Source organism: Xiphophorus maculatus, chromosome 21, assembly GCF_002775205.1.
Source record: "Xiphophorus maculatus strain JP 163 A chromosome 21, X_maculatus-5.0-male, whole genome shotgun sequence".
In the NCBI taxonomy this organism is placed as follows: Eukaryota; Metazoa; Chordata; class Actinopteri; order Cyprinodontiformes; family Poeciliidae; genus Xiphophorus; species Xiphophorus maculatus.
The window spans coordinates 7,409,962-7,426,608 of NC_036463.1; the positions used below are offsets into that span (position 1 = coordinate 7,409,962).

The 16,647-nt window shown below is 37.4% G+C and overlaps 1 protein-coding gene across 2 annotated transcripts in view; it reads right to left on the reverse strand.

The window, feature by feature from the left end:
* The window catches only part of pou6f2 (POU class 6 homeobox 2), a 91,307-nt gene extending 80,052 nt beyond the window's left edge, over positions 1–11,255 (reverse strand). For both annotated transcript variants that reach the window (XM_023325984.1, XM_014468610.2), the window contains exons 1-2: positions 11,074–11,255; positions 10,183–10,370 (exon numbers count right to left, since the gene is read on the reverse strand). In XM_023325984.1, the coding sequence (XP_023181752.1) occupies positions 10,183–10,354 (172 nt within the window). In that variant the 5' untranslated portion in view covers positions 10,355–10,370; positions 11,074–11,255. The remainder of the gene's footprint in view (positions 1–10,182; positions 10,371–11,073) is intronic.
* Between the last annotated feature and the right edge of the window lie 5,392 nt (positions 11,256–16,647).

Consider the following 16,647-nt stretch of genomic DNA (forward strand, 5'->3'; position numbering starts at 1 on the left):
ATTACAGAGTTAGGGAATTACACAGGAGGTGGTGCCATGGAGTATGCTGAACAGAAAGGATTTTATACTTCAGCAGTTCTGTGACTATTTCTGAGGTGATCATTAAGCCTCAAGCAGTGGAGGAAAGACTCAGGAGGACAGAAGGGAAAGGACAGGAGAGGGAAAAAAGGATGATAGGAATTATATGCATCTCTGATAGTTAAAGATTTTGAATGCAAAACAAAAGAAAACAGTGTCCTGCAAGTTTTTGATGGATCAGTAGGAAATCTACATGCAAGCACTCCAGCTCTCCCTCATAGACATGGGTCAACACCTAAAGGTTCTCGGACAGGAGGGTACTCTGCTTCAGCTCTTACCTGTCTCTTCCCTTCATGTTGGAGTGGAGCTGGAAGCAGCACAAGCACAAGAGGGACCAGAGGGAGGTAAGTAGGTGAGAAGAGGCAATGCCAAATTCAAAGGTCAAGAAGGAGGGATGGCATGATGGAGAGGGGAAGATAGAGGAAGAGAATGGGAAAAGAGGGCTTAGGTATTCCTCCTCACAGGGGACTACGGACACTTTGCACATGAGCACATCTGCTACAGAGCGTCCGCCTCGTTCCCAAAGCAATGTCAACCTGATTAGCTCAGGGATGAAAGAGGTAAATAATAATCCAAATAAAGCCTCATCCTTTTACAGCCATCAGTGAAGGTGGGGCGCTGTGATGAAGACTAGCTTTAGAGAGCTGTAAGCCTTTTAGGAGATGCCTGCTTCACTGTTGCTCCTCCCTCTAAATTACTTAAATGATATTTGCTGTAAATAGGATTCTGCTGCCAACCACCAAGTGATGAAAAAAGGCCTCCATCTCGCTCTGTGTCATTCAACTCCTCCCTGTCTATAGTACTGCAACTCATATGACTACAGCTGAGACTACTTCTCAAACCTCAAGTGCAAAACTGTTGAAGTTTTGAACTTTTCTCTCAAGAAGTTTTACATAAATTATTTTTAATCATCTGTTAAGTTCTTTACCATCTAAAAATGCTTTGATTTTAACAAGCTGTTCTGTCTAGGAAATGGTACTTTTCCTTTAAGGTACAGATAAAACATAATAGTTTCCTATTATGTTAGTTTGTATAGTATTTATATTTAACATTTGAATGTTTTATATTATACTCATGACTTATGTAACATTTCATTTTTATTATAATCAAATTTTAATTCACACATTTATACTGAGTATAGTTCAAATGTATATATTTTTTCTTGATACTTTATCAGTAATCTTGTTCTCCATAAACATATTTTGATATATTTTGTATTATATTGAGGACTTTTTTTTTAATTAAATATATTTATGTGTTTATATTATAACTGAATTTCATAATATATTACTTATTTGTTATCAAAATTTTTTGTTTTGTTTATATTTTATATGTCGATTTATAAAACTTTTGCATTTAGATTTCACTCGTTTGTAATATATATAATATATTTTTACATTTAACACTTCATTTGGATTTCCTATTGCGTGTTAATTGTTATATAGTATTTATATTGAACATTTCAATATTACACTTATAATAATAATAATAATACACTTCATATTATTATCAGCAAATTTTAATTCACATGTTTATACTGAATATAGTTTATATTTGTTTTCTTCATACTTTATGCCTTATATATTTTAATATTTGTACTCTACATCATGTAACAAAATATAATATTTTGTAATATTTATATTTTTAAGAAACATACAGAAAAACATTTAAATCACAACCCAAAGGAATTATTGTTTTAAAAGGCCGATTTTTTTGTTTTGCATCAGAATAATATACTTGACTAGTTGGATGTAGTTTCCCTGTGCTTGATCCGCACATCTGATTTTACTGAGCAATATGCTGAAGCTTACAGAGAGTGACAGTAAGAAAAAAAAGAAGTGAAGACTTGAAAATTGCGTTCATTATTATCTTAGTGTTTCACAACATTACAATTACTTTGCTTTCACAGCATTGTGCACCTCTGAGAAAATAAAAATTGCAACATTATTCTTGTAATACAAATTTAAATGTATATCGGTTTTTAAAAAAACGCTTCCTGAGTTGTGTCTGGTCAACTGCAGGACATTTAGCAGTAGCCGGTGGGGAGTGAGCCCAGCAGCGCAAGGTTTGTGGTCGTGTGTGGGTAGGTGGGGGGCCAGACACCCACATGTCATGCTCAACACATCAGCCTGAACCTCCAGGCTATCCAGCGACCAATGTCCCACTTTGCCTCTTCCCTCCCTCCCCATTCTCAGTTGTTCCTTCTAACATTGAGATCCAACAATGAATCACTCTGGTACCAAATGATTAATAAAAACTTTGATTTATGAAAAGTATTGTAATAGCTGTGACTGTATGCTCATGTGTTGGGAATGGTGGAGGCTAAAACACACTAAGCTCTTCCACCAAGCCCGTCACATTATTCCAGAGGAGCAAACTAATAATGGAAGGAGGAACGGCAGGAAATAGTGTTGCTTTGAAGCCTATAACTCTATTCAAGAGAAAAGAAGCATCACAGTGTTATTCCACATCCTGAGATATAAAGGAAAAAAACATAATAACTTCTCGATAGCCTGGATCTTCACTGCCCTACACTACACTCCCTCCCCCCCACTTTCTCCTACCCACACCCCCGCCTCATCCTCCAATACACCCACCTCTCCTGCCTCAATCTTTGGTTTCAAAGGAAGCGAATCAGCCAGAAGGACAGAAGGTTATGCATTAGTACTGGTCATTGCTCAAAGAGGGAACGTTATAAATAATAAAGGCTTGTGAAGGACACGAGGGCTGTGGGATGCATCTCCTGGTTCACGCCACACAAGTCAAAGACAAGACTGTAATTTCAATTCTGAAAATGTGACCCTTGCAGCTTCAATTACATCTCAACAACACCAACCGTGTCCAAGCCAGTCGACAGGATTCCTCTTTGTTAGCTTTACATGAAAGGCATGGTGATATTGCTTATGGTGCATGTGCTACACATACATTTACTTTATTTATTTTTTTTGAAAATGATTCTTCAACTTAAAGAAAGTACATAGCTAAAGTAAATGCATAAGGAAATTCAATCTATTTTCTCCCCAGCTGTCTATAGAACCTGTAATGTTCTTCTTTCTATTCAAGACATACGAAAAAAGTAATCACACAAGCAATGGGTTGAACTATCTTGTCAATTGTTTTGAAGTTTTGTGTGTTTTCTCAAAGTCATTTCTGCATAAGCAAGCATCCGTGGAGCCAGATGACCTTTGCTGTTGTTTGTTATGAAAACAAGAAGTCCACTTTGTACTCATCCTCTCTCCCTGTCCTCCATACCACTCAGTGATTGTGTTGGTGTAGCCATGGGCACTGCGGGTACATTAGCAAATGTAATACACCTGCTTTATAGGCACGCATTAGGCTTGTTTTCAAGTGTGTGCAGGCAGCTGAAATCCCCATAATGAGATCCACCTCCTGGGGAGAGACTTGTTCCCCCCTCTCGCTCTACTTTATCCGCTCTTATTTACTCGGCGTGGCCCATTCAGCGCCGGGTTTGCGCCTCTTTATTACTTAACCTTACCACACAACATTACAAGGCTCTTTGCATTAGCAAGCAGCCTTTCCCACCATGCATCCTGCTCACTAAGCTGATTAAACAAAAATAATAAGAACCCATGCCTCAAGCAGCGCGCGTTTGTGTGTCTTTATGTCTGACGTGCAGATGAAAGATTTTTACACGAAAGATGGTCTTTTATGTAAGATATGTGCTGTGCATGGGCTAGTATGAGATTCTCATGGTATGATAACCTTGAATAAAAATTCTACCGTTTACGGTAGGCATTGAACTAATTATGAGCTATGCAGTGGGGCAGGTATTGGCATTGTTGCCGTGCAGCAAAAGGACTGCATATGAATCCTGGCCCGGGGTCTTTCTGCATGTCCCATACATGACTGGGTTCTCTCCAGGTAATACAGCTTCCTCACATACTCAAAATATGCATGACTGGTCTAGATAGCTAATCTATCTAGCTGGGTGGATTTGATTTTCAACTTGAGATGGTAAAGAACTGTCCTGATGTTTTAAAAATACTTTACCCGTCCTTTAATTTAGCATCAAATCATACACTATAAATCTGATGCCATCTTCAGATAAAATTCTCTTCTAGTGTTTGTATATATTGCATTCACCACAAGGGGTATCCATACCTTATGACATGAGAAAAAGCAATACAATTTTGCATAATTTAACTTTGGCACCTGTACTTTTATAAATTTGCATAGAGCGACATCACCAATATCATAAAAGCCACTGGACGTATGCAAAAAGATAACACACACACAATTTTAGTTTGAAACAGCTAGTTTTTAAAACTTCGGCGTGCTTTCATACCAGCTACCTAGTACACACAAAGCTACACACTTAACCTATTAAAAAGCAAGAAATGTTTCAAAATTAATTTCTCTTTCACACCAAAAGCAGACGTACATCTTCCCACTAAAGGTAGCACCATCATTTCACACACACACACACGCACACACACACACACACACACACACTGTTTTTCAATCCATCATTTAGTATTTGTCTGTACAAATATAAAATGTGTTTGTTCCAATTGAAACTGATTGTACCTCTATTTGCCACAATATAGAAATATTTCCAGAGCTTTATTTCAACCTGCTGACCAACAGTGTGCAGCAACAAGCTGGGAAGGGACAGGCTGTGTTAATTTCTAAGCTTTAGCCACTCCGTAGCCACTTTATATAGCTTCTTATTTAAAGGAGCTTAGACCAAGTTTTATTTTTGCAAATTCAAAGCCATGCTAAAGAAGTAACTTGATGCGCCTTCATAGTTTTTCTAATTGTCATTTATTTTTGTCTTAAATGTTGTTGTTATTGGTTTTTACTTATACTCCATTGCTGAAATTCTGTTGTGGAGCACTTTGTGATTTTTACGATGTGAAACGTAAAGTTTTCTTACACTGGGAACCCAACCTGCATAGCATGTTCTTAGGCGGTTAATGTGTTAAACCTACTGTTTTCTTTTTTACAGAAAGGCAAATTTAGTACTAGAAGTATCACAAAAATATCATACTCACGCTGTTTTGTTTATCAAAGGTCATGCACTTCAAAAACAAACAAGCAAAACAAATAAAAATAATTTTTACAAAAGTTTTCATCTTCCAAATAAGTGATGCTGACAGCACAAAATGAAAAACATTTGATTACATTTCTGAAGTCATTTTTAAAATGAGTCTGAAACAGGAACACACGCTACACATGTTTTAAGGATTCAGTTGTGTGTTAAATAATCCAACTGAAACACATTTTACCGCTCAAGTGCACAATCTGTACATAAAGTCTAATCACGCTAAAAAAGTGGAATAAATAAGACAAAACTGCATTAGGGTAGTTGTACCTTCCATGGTGGACAGATTTTTTTTTTTTTTTTAGCTGAATGACCTCCAATACCATAAATCAATGAAGATTCATTTTGGGAAGGGGGATGGTGGGTGGTGGAGGGTCTCTAGGTGACCTTTGTGAAAATGTACCATCATTTTTGGCAGAATCCGTATAAGTGCAGACCATTTCATGCAGACAGTAAGTGTATGAAATGAGTGCTCCTGTCTTTCCAGCCTGGCTCTCTTTGACAGCATGATGATAGAAGCGTCACATCCTTGGGAGAGTAAATGCAAACTGACAAGAGATGAGTCTTTGGTTGCTGAATATAATACAGAATTGTGCTCTGAGTGTCTTATTATCTTGTCTGTTGATGTTTGATGGGGGGAGATTTGGTTGAGAAGAGAAGACAGAAACTGTAGGCATCCAACACCATCTTGTCCTTTCACAAAAAAAAAAAAAATTGCTTGCCCCACTAACCACAGCTTTCCCACCTAATGTCCACTTCTACTTGGAATAAATACAAGGCAGCAGGATGTTTGTTGTGCCTCGTAGCCCCTGTTACCTGAAGTGGAAGACTATTTGCACAGGCAAGCTTTTAGGAGGAGAATGACCCTTTCACCACGGCAGTGAGCATGTGAAGGCTGTGGAAGGTTGACAATATACTGGAGACAAACGTGAGTGCTGCGATTGTTTACTACCAGCTGACTTCTGCTTTTCATACTGCCACAAACCCTTACTGTATGAACAGTGTTAAGACACTAATGTGAAAGGTGCACATTAACTCTGTGAGACACAAATGTTACGGTTGGTTCGAAGAGGAAAATACATGCAGGGTCATTTTCATCAGACTTTGGGTAAAACTTCATAAGAAGCCTGAAAACTTTAGCGTTCACACACAGATTTAATGATAATGTCAAGGAAACATAGTGAACCTTCTTCTGAGAAATCTCTCTGTATACAGCAAAACCCTAACTTATTCATATCCCTGGCAGATTTTAATTATAAATGTTTCCATACACTTGAAGCTTATTTCTGGTAGTAAATGGGACAGGCATCTCTTAAAACATAATAAAATAATTAAAAAACCCAAATCGATCTTGTTTTTTATTTACATGATAAAGTTGCTGAAATAAATTAGCTTTTCGGTAATATTCTAATTTATTGAATTGGTCTGCATAAACTTGAAAATATTAGCTTGCTAACTATCTGGTTGGTTTAGAAAATTCTATTTATTTTTAACAAATTAAAAACCGTTTTGGTAAATGAAATCTTCAGCAATAAGACCTGGTTTAGGCATTAACAGGAATAAAGAACGCTAATAAAGTGATATTCTGCTAAATTTGCATCTCATACGAAGTTTTTAAACCTGCAACCCATAATAGGAAGCAGTTGCATAATCACCAATTAGGTGAATGCAACATAATTGCCAGTTGAAAACTCACTAATATAAAGTAATTTGGTGAAAACGTTTTCACTTTCTACATAGATTTTTGAGCTTGGATATAGACATTATTTTCTGTTCATTCCAAAGTTACCTAAACTCAGGAAGCATAGCACTTGATTTTTTTATTTTTAGCCAGTGGTTTTGTCTAGGTTGTTTCTGGTTGGAAGAAAAGCAGAAGGGGATTTGCACATGGGCTCATTTACGCCCCCTTCAGAGAGGTAACGGTACTGCCTACCTCACCTCCTGCTTTCTCACTGCTGTTTTACAGCAATAAATAAGATTTAAAATAAAGAAATAAAAAATAAACTTAACTTTTAAGTTTAATTATGTTAGATGCAAATAAATGACTTCTAGCACAGATGGAAATTACATAAAACTAAAACATAAATATTTACTTTTTTTATTTAATGATTAAAGTTGAGGTATTGTGTGGTAGATGTCACCACCATTAAAATCTGATATAAATTTGAACAAAATTAAGGAGCTTTTTTTAAACTATCTGTGAACTTTGTTCTGAAGGTCCACAACACAGTGAGCTGGTTAAAGCATCTGTCAATCCTGAAACTGGATCACTCTATCAGAGTGCAAAATATATTTATGTGAACAATGTGGAGAGTCAGAAGATAGCGTCATCTCTTAATTCTTCACCCTACCCCAGAAAACTGCAAGAATGTAAATATTGTGGCTTCTTCTCAGCTTGAAACCACATGAAGAGAACCATGAAAACAGAGTAAAGTCTGGTTTAAATTTGCAGAATAATTTCTTCCATATTTGTGCCATTCATGGTTATTAAATAAGCAGTGCTGTGAAAACGTATAAGCATCATTTCAAACATAGATGTTGACATATAGAACTCAACCAGAACCAATAATATTATCCAAAATATTCCATACTTTCTAAAATGTCTTTATAGATTTGAAGTTTAAAGAACATCTGAAGAATCATTCTGTTTTTAAACAAGTTTTTCTTTTAACATTTGTTTTGGAAATGCTTCATAGCATCCAATGCAACCCATTAAATAAAATAATGCTTCAAAAATGTTCACACAGACAAACCAAACTAATTTTAAAAACTCTTTTCACATGAGGGAAAACGAATTCTCTTGAAAAAGTATCACATCAAGCATCTTCTTGTCTTAAAGCTATTAAACACGAGTTTCTCTTTTTCAATGCCCCCTCTTTTCATCCCGCGCGGCCCCCCAGCACAGGACACAATTTGCCCGTTAATTCTTCACAAGTCATCAGGATAGCAGCTCCCAAACCATAGCAGCTGCTGGTGCAGCCCAAGGCTCTGCCACTGGGCAGGGACAAGTGTACCACACAGCTCACAGCGCACAGAAACGGGAGTGGTTCAGATTAACAACATGCAGACTGAGTAGCGTCCATCTCCTGTTCAAATAAAAGTTTTTAATTCCTTTTATCCCAACACCTTCAGGTGTTTCTGTATAAAATTTTACAAGTAGTTATGCGAAAATAAATACAAGTAGGGTAAATACTACCCTACTAGTATATATTGTAGTTTTTTGCATCTAACTTTTTTAGATGCAAAAAAGTTGAGCATCTTTCAATGTATATGAAAGGAGAACCCAAAACAAGCTAAGTGAGAAACACTAGAGGAGTCAGATAAAAACTGATTGAACAGGCAGAAAGGAAAAACTTGATGCTTATTAAACCAAATTGCAACCCGTTCGAGACAAATCCTGCAGCGTGCAGTCCTTGTTTAGAGGACTAGCCTGAGGTTATTCCTGAAATTTAACAGAGCTTAATTCTGAGTTGCAAGTCAGAGGAATATTTGGCTCTACTGCCTCCAAATTCTTTGTTTAATTTTCTGTCTCAAATGTTTGGCAACCTCAATCCAAAGAATCTCTGGCATACTTTCTGCCACTTCACAGGCAACATAAACACACAGACGCACTCACACCCACAAAGAGTCAGCAAGTGAGTCCTTTTAACAACTTTCATTAAATCCTGACAAACAAGTAAAACACACAGTTTACTGCAGTGTAAATTCAATATAACCACCACAAAAATAATTGGATGCCAAACTCTCGAATGACACATTATACACTTTCACACAGCACGGCAGCAGGGATGTACACAACTTCTGATAGAGAAATAAAACAAGCCATGTTTGCATAAAATTATACACTAAAGTTGTCATTATCCACATAGCAAATGTAGTAACATATAAAGCTACAAATAATAACAATAAAACATATTAAAAGATAAGAAAAGGAGCTCTGTAAGTGCTTCGGATTATCTGTGGTTAAAAAGCTTTGTACACAAAAATCTCACATCAATAAAAGAAAATGTCACAAGAACGGTTAGAATCTTTTAATTATAGAGGGGAAACTCATTCAGTTGTCAGTAAAGTCATAAATTCAAAAGTAATTTATTTGTTCTTTGCAGCACATTAATTATATACTCAGGAAGCAACGTCATATCTGTATTAATTTTCAGTCGTCCTGTTATATTTCTAATAAAAATAACCATAAAATATAAGCCTACGGGTTCAAATTTTCTTTAATTAAAAATTCTAATTAGAAAATCTTCAAGATTATTAATTCATTCATTTGGTTTATTGATTCATAACAAGGTCCAGTGATTGAATCACTCCAGACAACTGATAATAAAAAAAGAGTCATATATCTAAACATATTGTCTATTAATTAATTTGTTTAGGAGATATTCAAAGTAGCCATTTAGAAATTTAGCATTTATTAATGAAATTTTTAATCTGGAAGAACAACAATTATATATTAGAATAACAATTAAAACCTCAGTTACATTATGAAGGTAATACATCTATATAGACAGATATTAATGTCACTCAGCACTACATTATAGCCTATTTGATATAAATTTCAATTACAATGATCACTCTTCCTGTATTTTTTTGGGGGGGGGAACTACCTAATGAAGCACAACTTTATTAGAGTTGTAAAGGCAAAAATCTGTAAAATTAGTAGTTTCAACTTTTTAAAAGATTTTATGTAGATTTGGTGCTACTAAAAATAAACCATGGGAGGAATTATAGAAAACTAAAACAAAACACTGACAACATTCACAAAAACTATATTCAGTTTATTTGATTTTGGGTATAGCCAATTCAACAAAAACTTCCTCATTCAGCTTGAAAAATTAAGCAAAAGAAAAAAAGAGTTTCTACACTTCTACAATAAACCACTAAGAAAGTTCAACTTGCTTATTCATGCACTTAGTTTTCTGCCTGACTCTGCACCTGTCCCATCTCCTGCAGGTCTGTGTTTCCACTCCGAGCGGACCTCAGTCAGAGTCGAGCCGGCCGATTGGTGGACCCGGAGGTGTGCGGAGTAGACTTACCGTACAGCTTGCTGGGAGTGCCCTCTCTGTCCGTGGCCTCAGAGGGCAGAAGCAGGGGCTCGTCGTTCAAATCGCTGTCTGGGGTGGCCGCTTTGTCGTCCGCCCGGAGTTCTGCCACGCTCATGTCGCTGCGCAGGGAGAGCAGCGGCTTGCTCAGCTGCCCTGTAATCATCGGATCCTGATGGGAGCTGGGAGCGCAGGTGGGAAACAGGGAGGAGAGGGGGGAAAAAGGAGAGAAAAAGCCCCTGGTTAGATTGCTTCAGCGTCTCACCCTCAGCGACTCTTTCTCTATGTCTCTACTCTCTCTCTCTATACCCCAGCTTCACCTTCCTATTGCTCACTCATCACTCTCCCTCTCTCTCCTGCTCCCTCCCCTCCTTGGCTCCCTCTTTTATCCGAGACTGGTGCTTCCCCGCTGATCCTGCCGGCTGCTGCCTGGTGAAGGGCTGTTACGGATCGCGTGGCTTTGCCATCGTGCCCCGCAGACCTAAAACGCCCATACATCCATCTCTGAGGGCTCACCGCTACCTGACATGCGCTTCGTCTTCGCCATAAGCAGAGATGGCAGCTATTTACAGTGAGGTGACAAATAAATGAATCTGGAAGTGTGTGAGCTAAAATTTATATCAATTACGTCAATTTTCACGTGTTTAGGGGACATAAAGTTAAACTAAAGGTGACATCTTGCTCTGATGCATAAGCCAATATATGCTTTAAGCAAGACATGAAGCCAATTATGTTCATTTTTGAACAAAAAGCATCAATCGGTCAAGTGGAAAACAATGTGAATCATTAATAACTAAAAAATAATAATCAGGGCACTTTTAAAATATTAGAAACTTAATTTTGGAATCACTTCAAGAAAACTTTCCAAAAAAGAACTTTTCCTACCTCGCCAAGCTCCAGAAGAAAACGTCAAAAAACGAGGTTTCAGCAAGCTCAAAGCAAAGCCACCATGGAACAACCCGGCGGTCAGAATGTCCTTCCCACCCAACCGGGAGCCGCTTCTTCAACCTTTCTGTGTCTGAATTGCGACCACGCGTTCAAGCCGGAGGTAACTTCCAAAGAAAACCCCTGAAGATGTCACCTCCTCCCTTTTCCTTCTCCCTCCCTCTGTCTCTTCCCCCTTGTGTCTTCTGACTAGAAAGCTCCTCAGACAGCGTTCACCCCACCTCAGGCTCAGAGGCGCAGCACAACCACGGCCCTCTTTCTTATTTATGAATCAGCTCCAACCTAAATATGTCTAAGCACAGGACAGGTGACCAGCACATGTATATATATATAAGCGCAGAAAAAGGAGGAGGGTGAGGGTCTTATTTCCTCCCCCCTCACCCTTTGCACGCATCAACAATCCCCTGCGTCAATCAGGGTAGTCGATGACTTGCTGCCCAGAGGGGCCTTTTTAATGTGCCCATCACGGCAATCTGCCCTTTCTGATATGACACATGATAATCTATGAAAATGTTAATCAATAGAAGTAGTTTAAGCTGTCATTAAAATCCGTGAGCCGACTGGTCAATATTCATATCCCTGGTAACAATGTCACTACTCATCAGGGCTTCATTTGCGGAGCACTTAAATGTGGGACGCTGCACATCGATGAGCCTCTCCGCCCGCCGCCGTAAACACATTTTCCCCTCTGTCTGAGCCTGGCCGCGCTCTGCATGCGTTCGGACCCCCCCCCCCGCTGCCCACCGCCTCTCCTTTGAGTTGCTTGATAGGTCCACTGGAGGGCAAAATTAATACCTAATTGAATCTTGCAGTCATCAAAATAATCAATAGTTTTTTATTATTTATTCTTCACAGTCTGTTGACTGTTTGAAAGCTCCGAGGGACAGCGGAGAGCACAGGCAGGCCCTGAAATTTCTACCGTTTCACAATGTAATTTTCACTGGGGCATGAGAGTTTGCAAGACCGATAAAAAATGAGAGCAGTGCTTTTTTGTCAGGAGGTGGAGGGGAAAGAATAAAGGAAAAATGGGAATCTTTGCCCCAGCAGCTACAATGAAAAATAGAATAAACAAGCTACTGACACTTCAGAGAAGGGCATGGTCCTTTCTGTCCATCCCTCCATCTTTTTCCCTTTCCCCTTTTCTCTTTATTTCATCATATCAGGAGTGTGGCGGTACCTCTCTAATGCTGGCATTTCTCTTCCTGACAGACTCCAAACAAGTGCTGGGAATGAGATCACAGCTCTAATCTTCCACTGGCCTCTAAGGCTGCAGGATAACAGGGCAGCACATCTCTCACCATCTTACACAGCACATAATTACATCCAAAAGATGAGCTTCGCCTATTTGCAATCATGCCATCGAACTGGATGTGTGTTTTAGAAATTTAGGTGATGGGTTAACATTATTACCTTCGTAAAAAATACATAAAAAATAAATTTAAAAATTTTATTATAAGGGATTCCATCACTGGTTTCAATTAGTGATTGCGTAATATATTTAGCTTTCAATTTTTAAAGTCATAGAGCCTCATAAAAGTATTCATACCCCTTAAACATTTTTCATATTTTGTCAGCTAAAGTGACAGACCAACAAAAAGTATTGCAAAACTGTGAAGTGGAGGGAAAATGATCTAAGGTTTTGCAGTTTTTCTATTGATAAATATCTGAAAAATCTGAAATTTGTCTGCGACATTTCCACAGCATGATTCAGCCACTACCATATGTTACCGTGGGGACGGTGACATATGATAGAGGCCCACATTGCCCTTTTTCCACTAGTACCTTGTCTCTTACTGGGTAATAATTGTTTTACACTAGTAAAGTGTTCTGTTTGTGTTGAGTCGCATTACTTATTAGAGTCCAGAGCTGCCCTGCTATGGCGACTCCACCCAGTATTCAGTTATAAAGGAAAACGACCTGAACCACACACTGGAAAAACTTTTTTCTTTAAACCACCTTAAAAAGATTACTCAAATTTGTTACAGCTAATTTTATTAGTTTTGCTCAAGCTATAATTCTGAAATCAGAATAGCTTGAGCAAAACTAATAAAATTAGCTGTGACAAATTAGAGTAATTTTTTAAAAGTTGGTTCAGAGTTGAGTAGAACTCAGTAAGTAGATGGTTACATTAATTGATAATTCTCTCTGAAACAGCCGGTAGAAAAAAACATTAAGGTTAAACATAGGTTTTTCTTCCAAATGAAGTCCTGTCTCTCTTTTCAGGTGAAGAAATTAGCTACTTTTATTGACTGCTTGATTATAGAGACGCAATATATATAAAACTTCCACACCGTGTTTAATTACAGAAAGCTTTGAGATTCATCACAAACCTTAGTTTAACTCATCATTGGATGGTCTGCTTTGTCAGTGCACATATCCTCATTTGTAAAGCTATTCTTGGTGTTTTCCCTTAGTTTCTAACATCCTGCGTGTTTGATGAAATACAGGTGCTTATTAGTTTTGTTTGCAAAAGCTGTTCCTATTGCAAGTAGTGCTAACGGTTCATACAATATGGAGAAAAACTTCTTGCAGATTCTCTGCTTCTGCTCCAAAATTAGCAAGATTTGAAGGAACAAATTTTATTGACTGAGTTTAAAACAGTTACTAAACACTTTAAATAGTAAAACATATAAATGTAACTGTTTTATCTAAATTGGTCTTTCTATCGAACATGTCATTGGACTTGTTTTAGTTTTCCTTATAGTTTAGTGGCCTCCAATGTTTTTTATAGTGTGTTACTTTTTTAAAGTGTGTTCTGTCCTGAGCTGATTTTATTGTGCCCAGGACACCTTGTAAGCAAAATTTAAAATCTCAATGGATATTTCCTGGTTAAATAAAATAATAAAAAACTGTCTTTGTAGGTTTGCAGTTGCGCTTTCTTTGATTTCACAATGGATTGGTCATTGCTCAATGCCTGGTATGGTGCCCTGCTTTAAACTTCTCCAGAGTTTTATTCTTCCAAGTCTCATGACTCAAATTTCTCTACAAACCTCTGAGCCCCTCACTGCATAGCTTGATTTATACTGAGATCATATTACACACAAGCAGACTCTGTTAATTAGGTGTCATTTGAAGGTAATTGGTTGTACATGATTTAATTAAGGGGTACAGACTACATTCAATGTTTAAGTTTGTTGCGGCAGTGTGATAAAATGTAAAACAGTTCATTGAGTATGAGTGTTACTTTGTATCAATTAAGCAATAATGGGGGACAAGGTCTGTCTCATTTCCTCTCTGTTGGATAAGGGTGGCCACAACGCCAGAACAGGTTACAGGAACAAGAAAAAACACTCAACTCCCCCTTCTTCATACCCTCACAGGCAGCAGAATCAGTAGTTAGTGGGGTCCTGAGAGTCATCAGATATCTCTGCTAAGTGCTGGTGGTCTTATCAACTTCCCCGAGCTAAAAGGAACTAAATGGGGAATTTTCGTGTAAAACCAAACATGTAAAGAAAATACTTTTTTAGCTGTTCTAGACATAATATGTTGTATTTAAAACTGCACAACTCCATTAATAAAAGAAAGCTATTTTCTTTGCTTGATTTTTTTCAAAGATGTTTTTTTAATCTTGCTGTATGAGATCATAATATCTGCAAAATTAAAATCAACATGAAGATTTTGCAGTAAGAAGTTAAAGTTATGAAGCTGAATTTGAGCAAAGTCTTTTGTTTTATTTATCATTTGATGGTTGAGCTGCTCTTAAACGTGGAAATAATGAAAGTTTCTCCAATTCAGATTAACCTTCTAGCCTCCTTTTTCAACAAAATAAATGTTATTTTACTGATGAGACTAAAATAATATAACACTCTGCAATTGAAAAGATAATCCACTGCTTCTTGATTCCTTATCTGATGAGAACCAGCCTAAAGCTGTAATTGACTCACAACTTAAAAAGGACTTAGAAATAGATGCACTCTTAATTTTCTGACTGTCATATTAGACATATTGTAACCTATTACAACTGTTTGAGTGGTTGCATTTTTAATTTTTCATGAGCTACTTGCTCCTCTAGATATTAGTGTACATCAAGAGATCAGTAACTGGCAGAGCAAATTAATTACAGCTAAAACACAAATAATTAATATTTATGTTTTTTTAATCTTCTTTGCTGGAATGTGCTAATATGTACACTTTAGTAACTCTACCATGCAAAGTGGCATCCACTGACATAACAATAAGCTTTAACAAATGCTTTAATTGCTGGAGTGAAAGTATTTTCATTATTTTTTAATCCATTTTATGTGCAAGTAATTTAAAGCTCCAAAACAATTTAACGTGGATGTCAAAAAGAGAAAACATATTGATGTTTTTTTTCTTCTGAAGTCTCGTCCTACATGTAGTAACTCACCTGAAAATGTCAAAACAAGATAATGATGACAAATAAAAAACACTGAAATGCATCCAAATAACTTAATTCTGGCTTTTTATGATATCAAAAACAAATAACCAAAAATATGACAGCCCAATTATTTTATATCTTTGTGAATTCTGGTTCTGCTGCTCTGGGTTAGATGCTGATGTTTAATGGGATTTGGTAGATGATAGTTTGTCTCCCCCTTAGGGTTATTAACCAAACTGTTTCTATGTCTCTTGCTAAATTTGAATTGATCCTTGCATAGAGATTTACTAATGTCACTAAACTTCCTCATGCATGTGAATATACACGACTATCAATTTCAGAAATTTAAACACAAAGATGCATCTTTTTAAAATATTGTTAAAATTAGTTGCTTCAAATTCTCTTTATCCATTCTTAAATTAAAAGTTAAAGGTTGAAAATCCTTTTTACTTTTTATAAAAATACTTTTTATTTTATTTTATTTTTTAAGCTTGTTAATATGATCAACAGCTATGCCTCTCTCCCCCACTAAAGCTAAAACGCTCCCCAGTGGATAGTCGGTGGGGCCAGTGAAGGCTGAGGGCTATCAAAGCAGTGTATTAAAAGGAGCTCTTTGAAGCTTGTAAACCGCCGTGCCCAGCAGGTCCACAACAGATAGGCGCCTCTGATTGGTCAGGTGTGCGTGTGTGTTTTTGTGCTAGATCGATCCGTGGAGCTGACATTCTGGAGCATCAAAGCTTTCAGTCCACTAATATGACTCCTCCTATGTGGGCAAGGGTTGTTTTTTATTATTTTCCTTTTTTGTTTATGAGCTGCTTATGCCTTAGAGGGGCTAGTCTGTGATCATTATGAGTGAACGGTGTGCTTTCATGGTTTGGAGAAGGAATGAATACATATGAAATCAGGTGATACTTACTCACCAAATACTGCAAATAGTGATTAACGGGAAGAAAGTCAGAGAATCACAGAAGAAAACCATTAACCGCTGGCAGCAGAGGGGCGACACCGCAGAGATTCAAGCATAGCTGCTCCTCAAAGTCAGTTCCCCCCCCTCTCATTGCCTCTGGAGACCTGTGCCACATACACACTCATGAAAGGTGTGAAAATGTGATTTCCCAAAAAGGATCGGTAATTCTTCGTAAGGGTGGAAGCAGCAATCAATAAATCATTGCTAA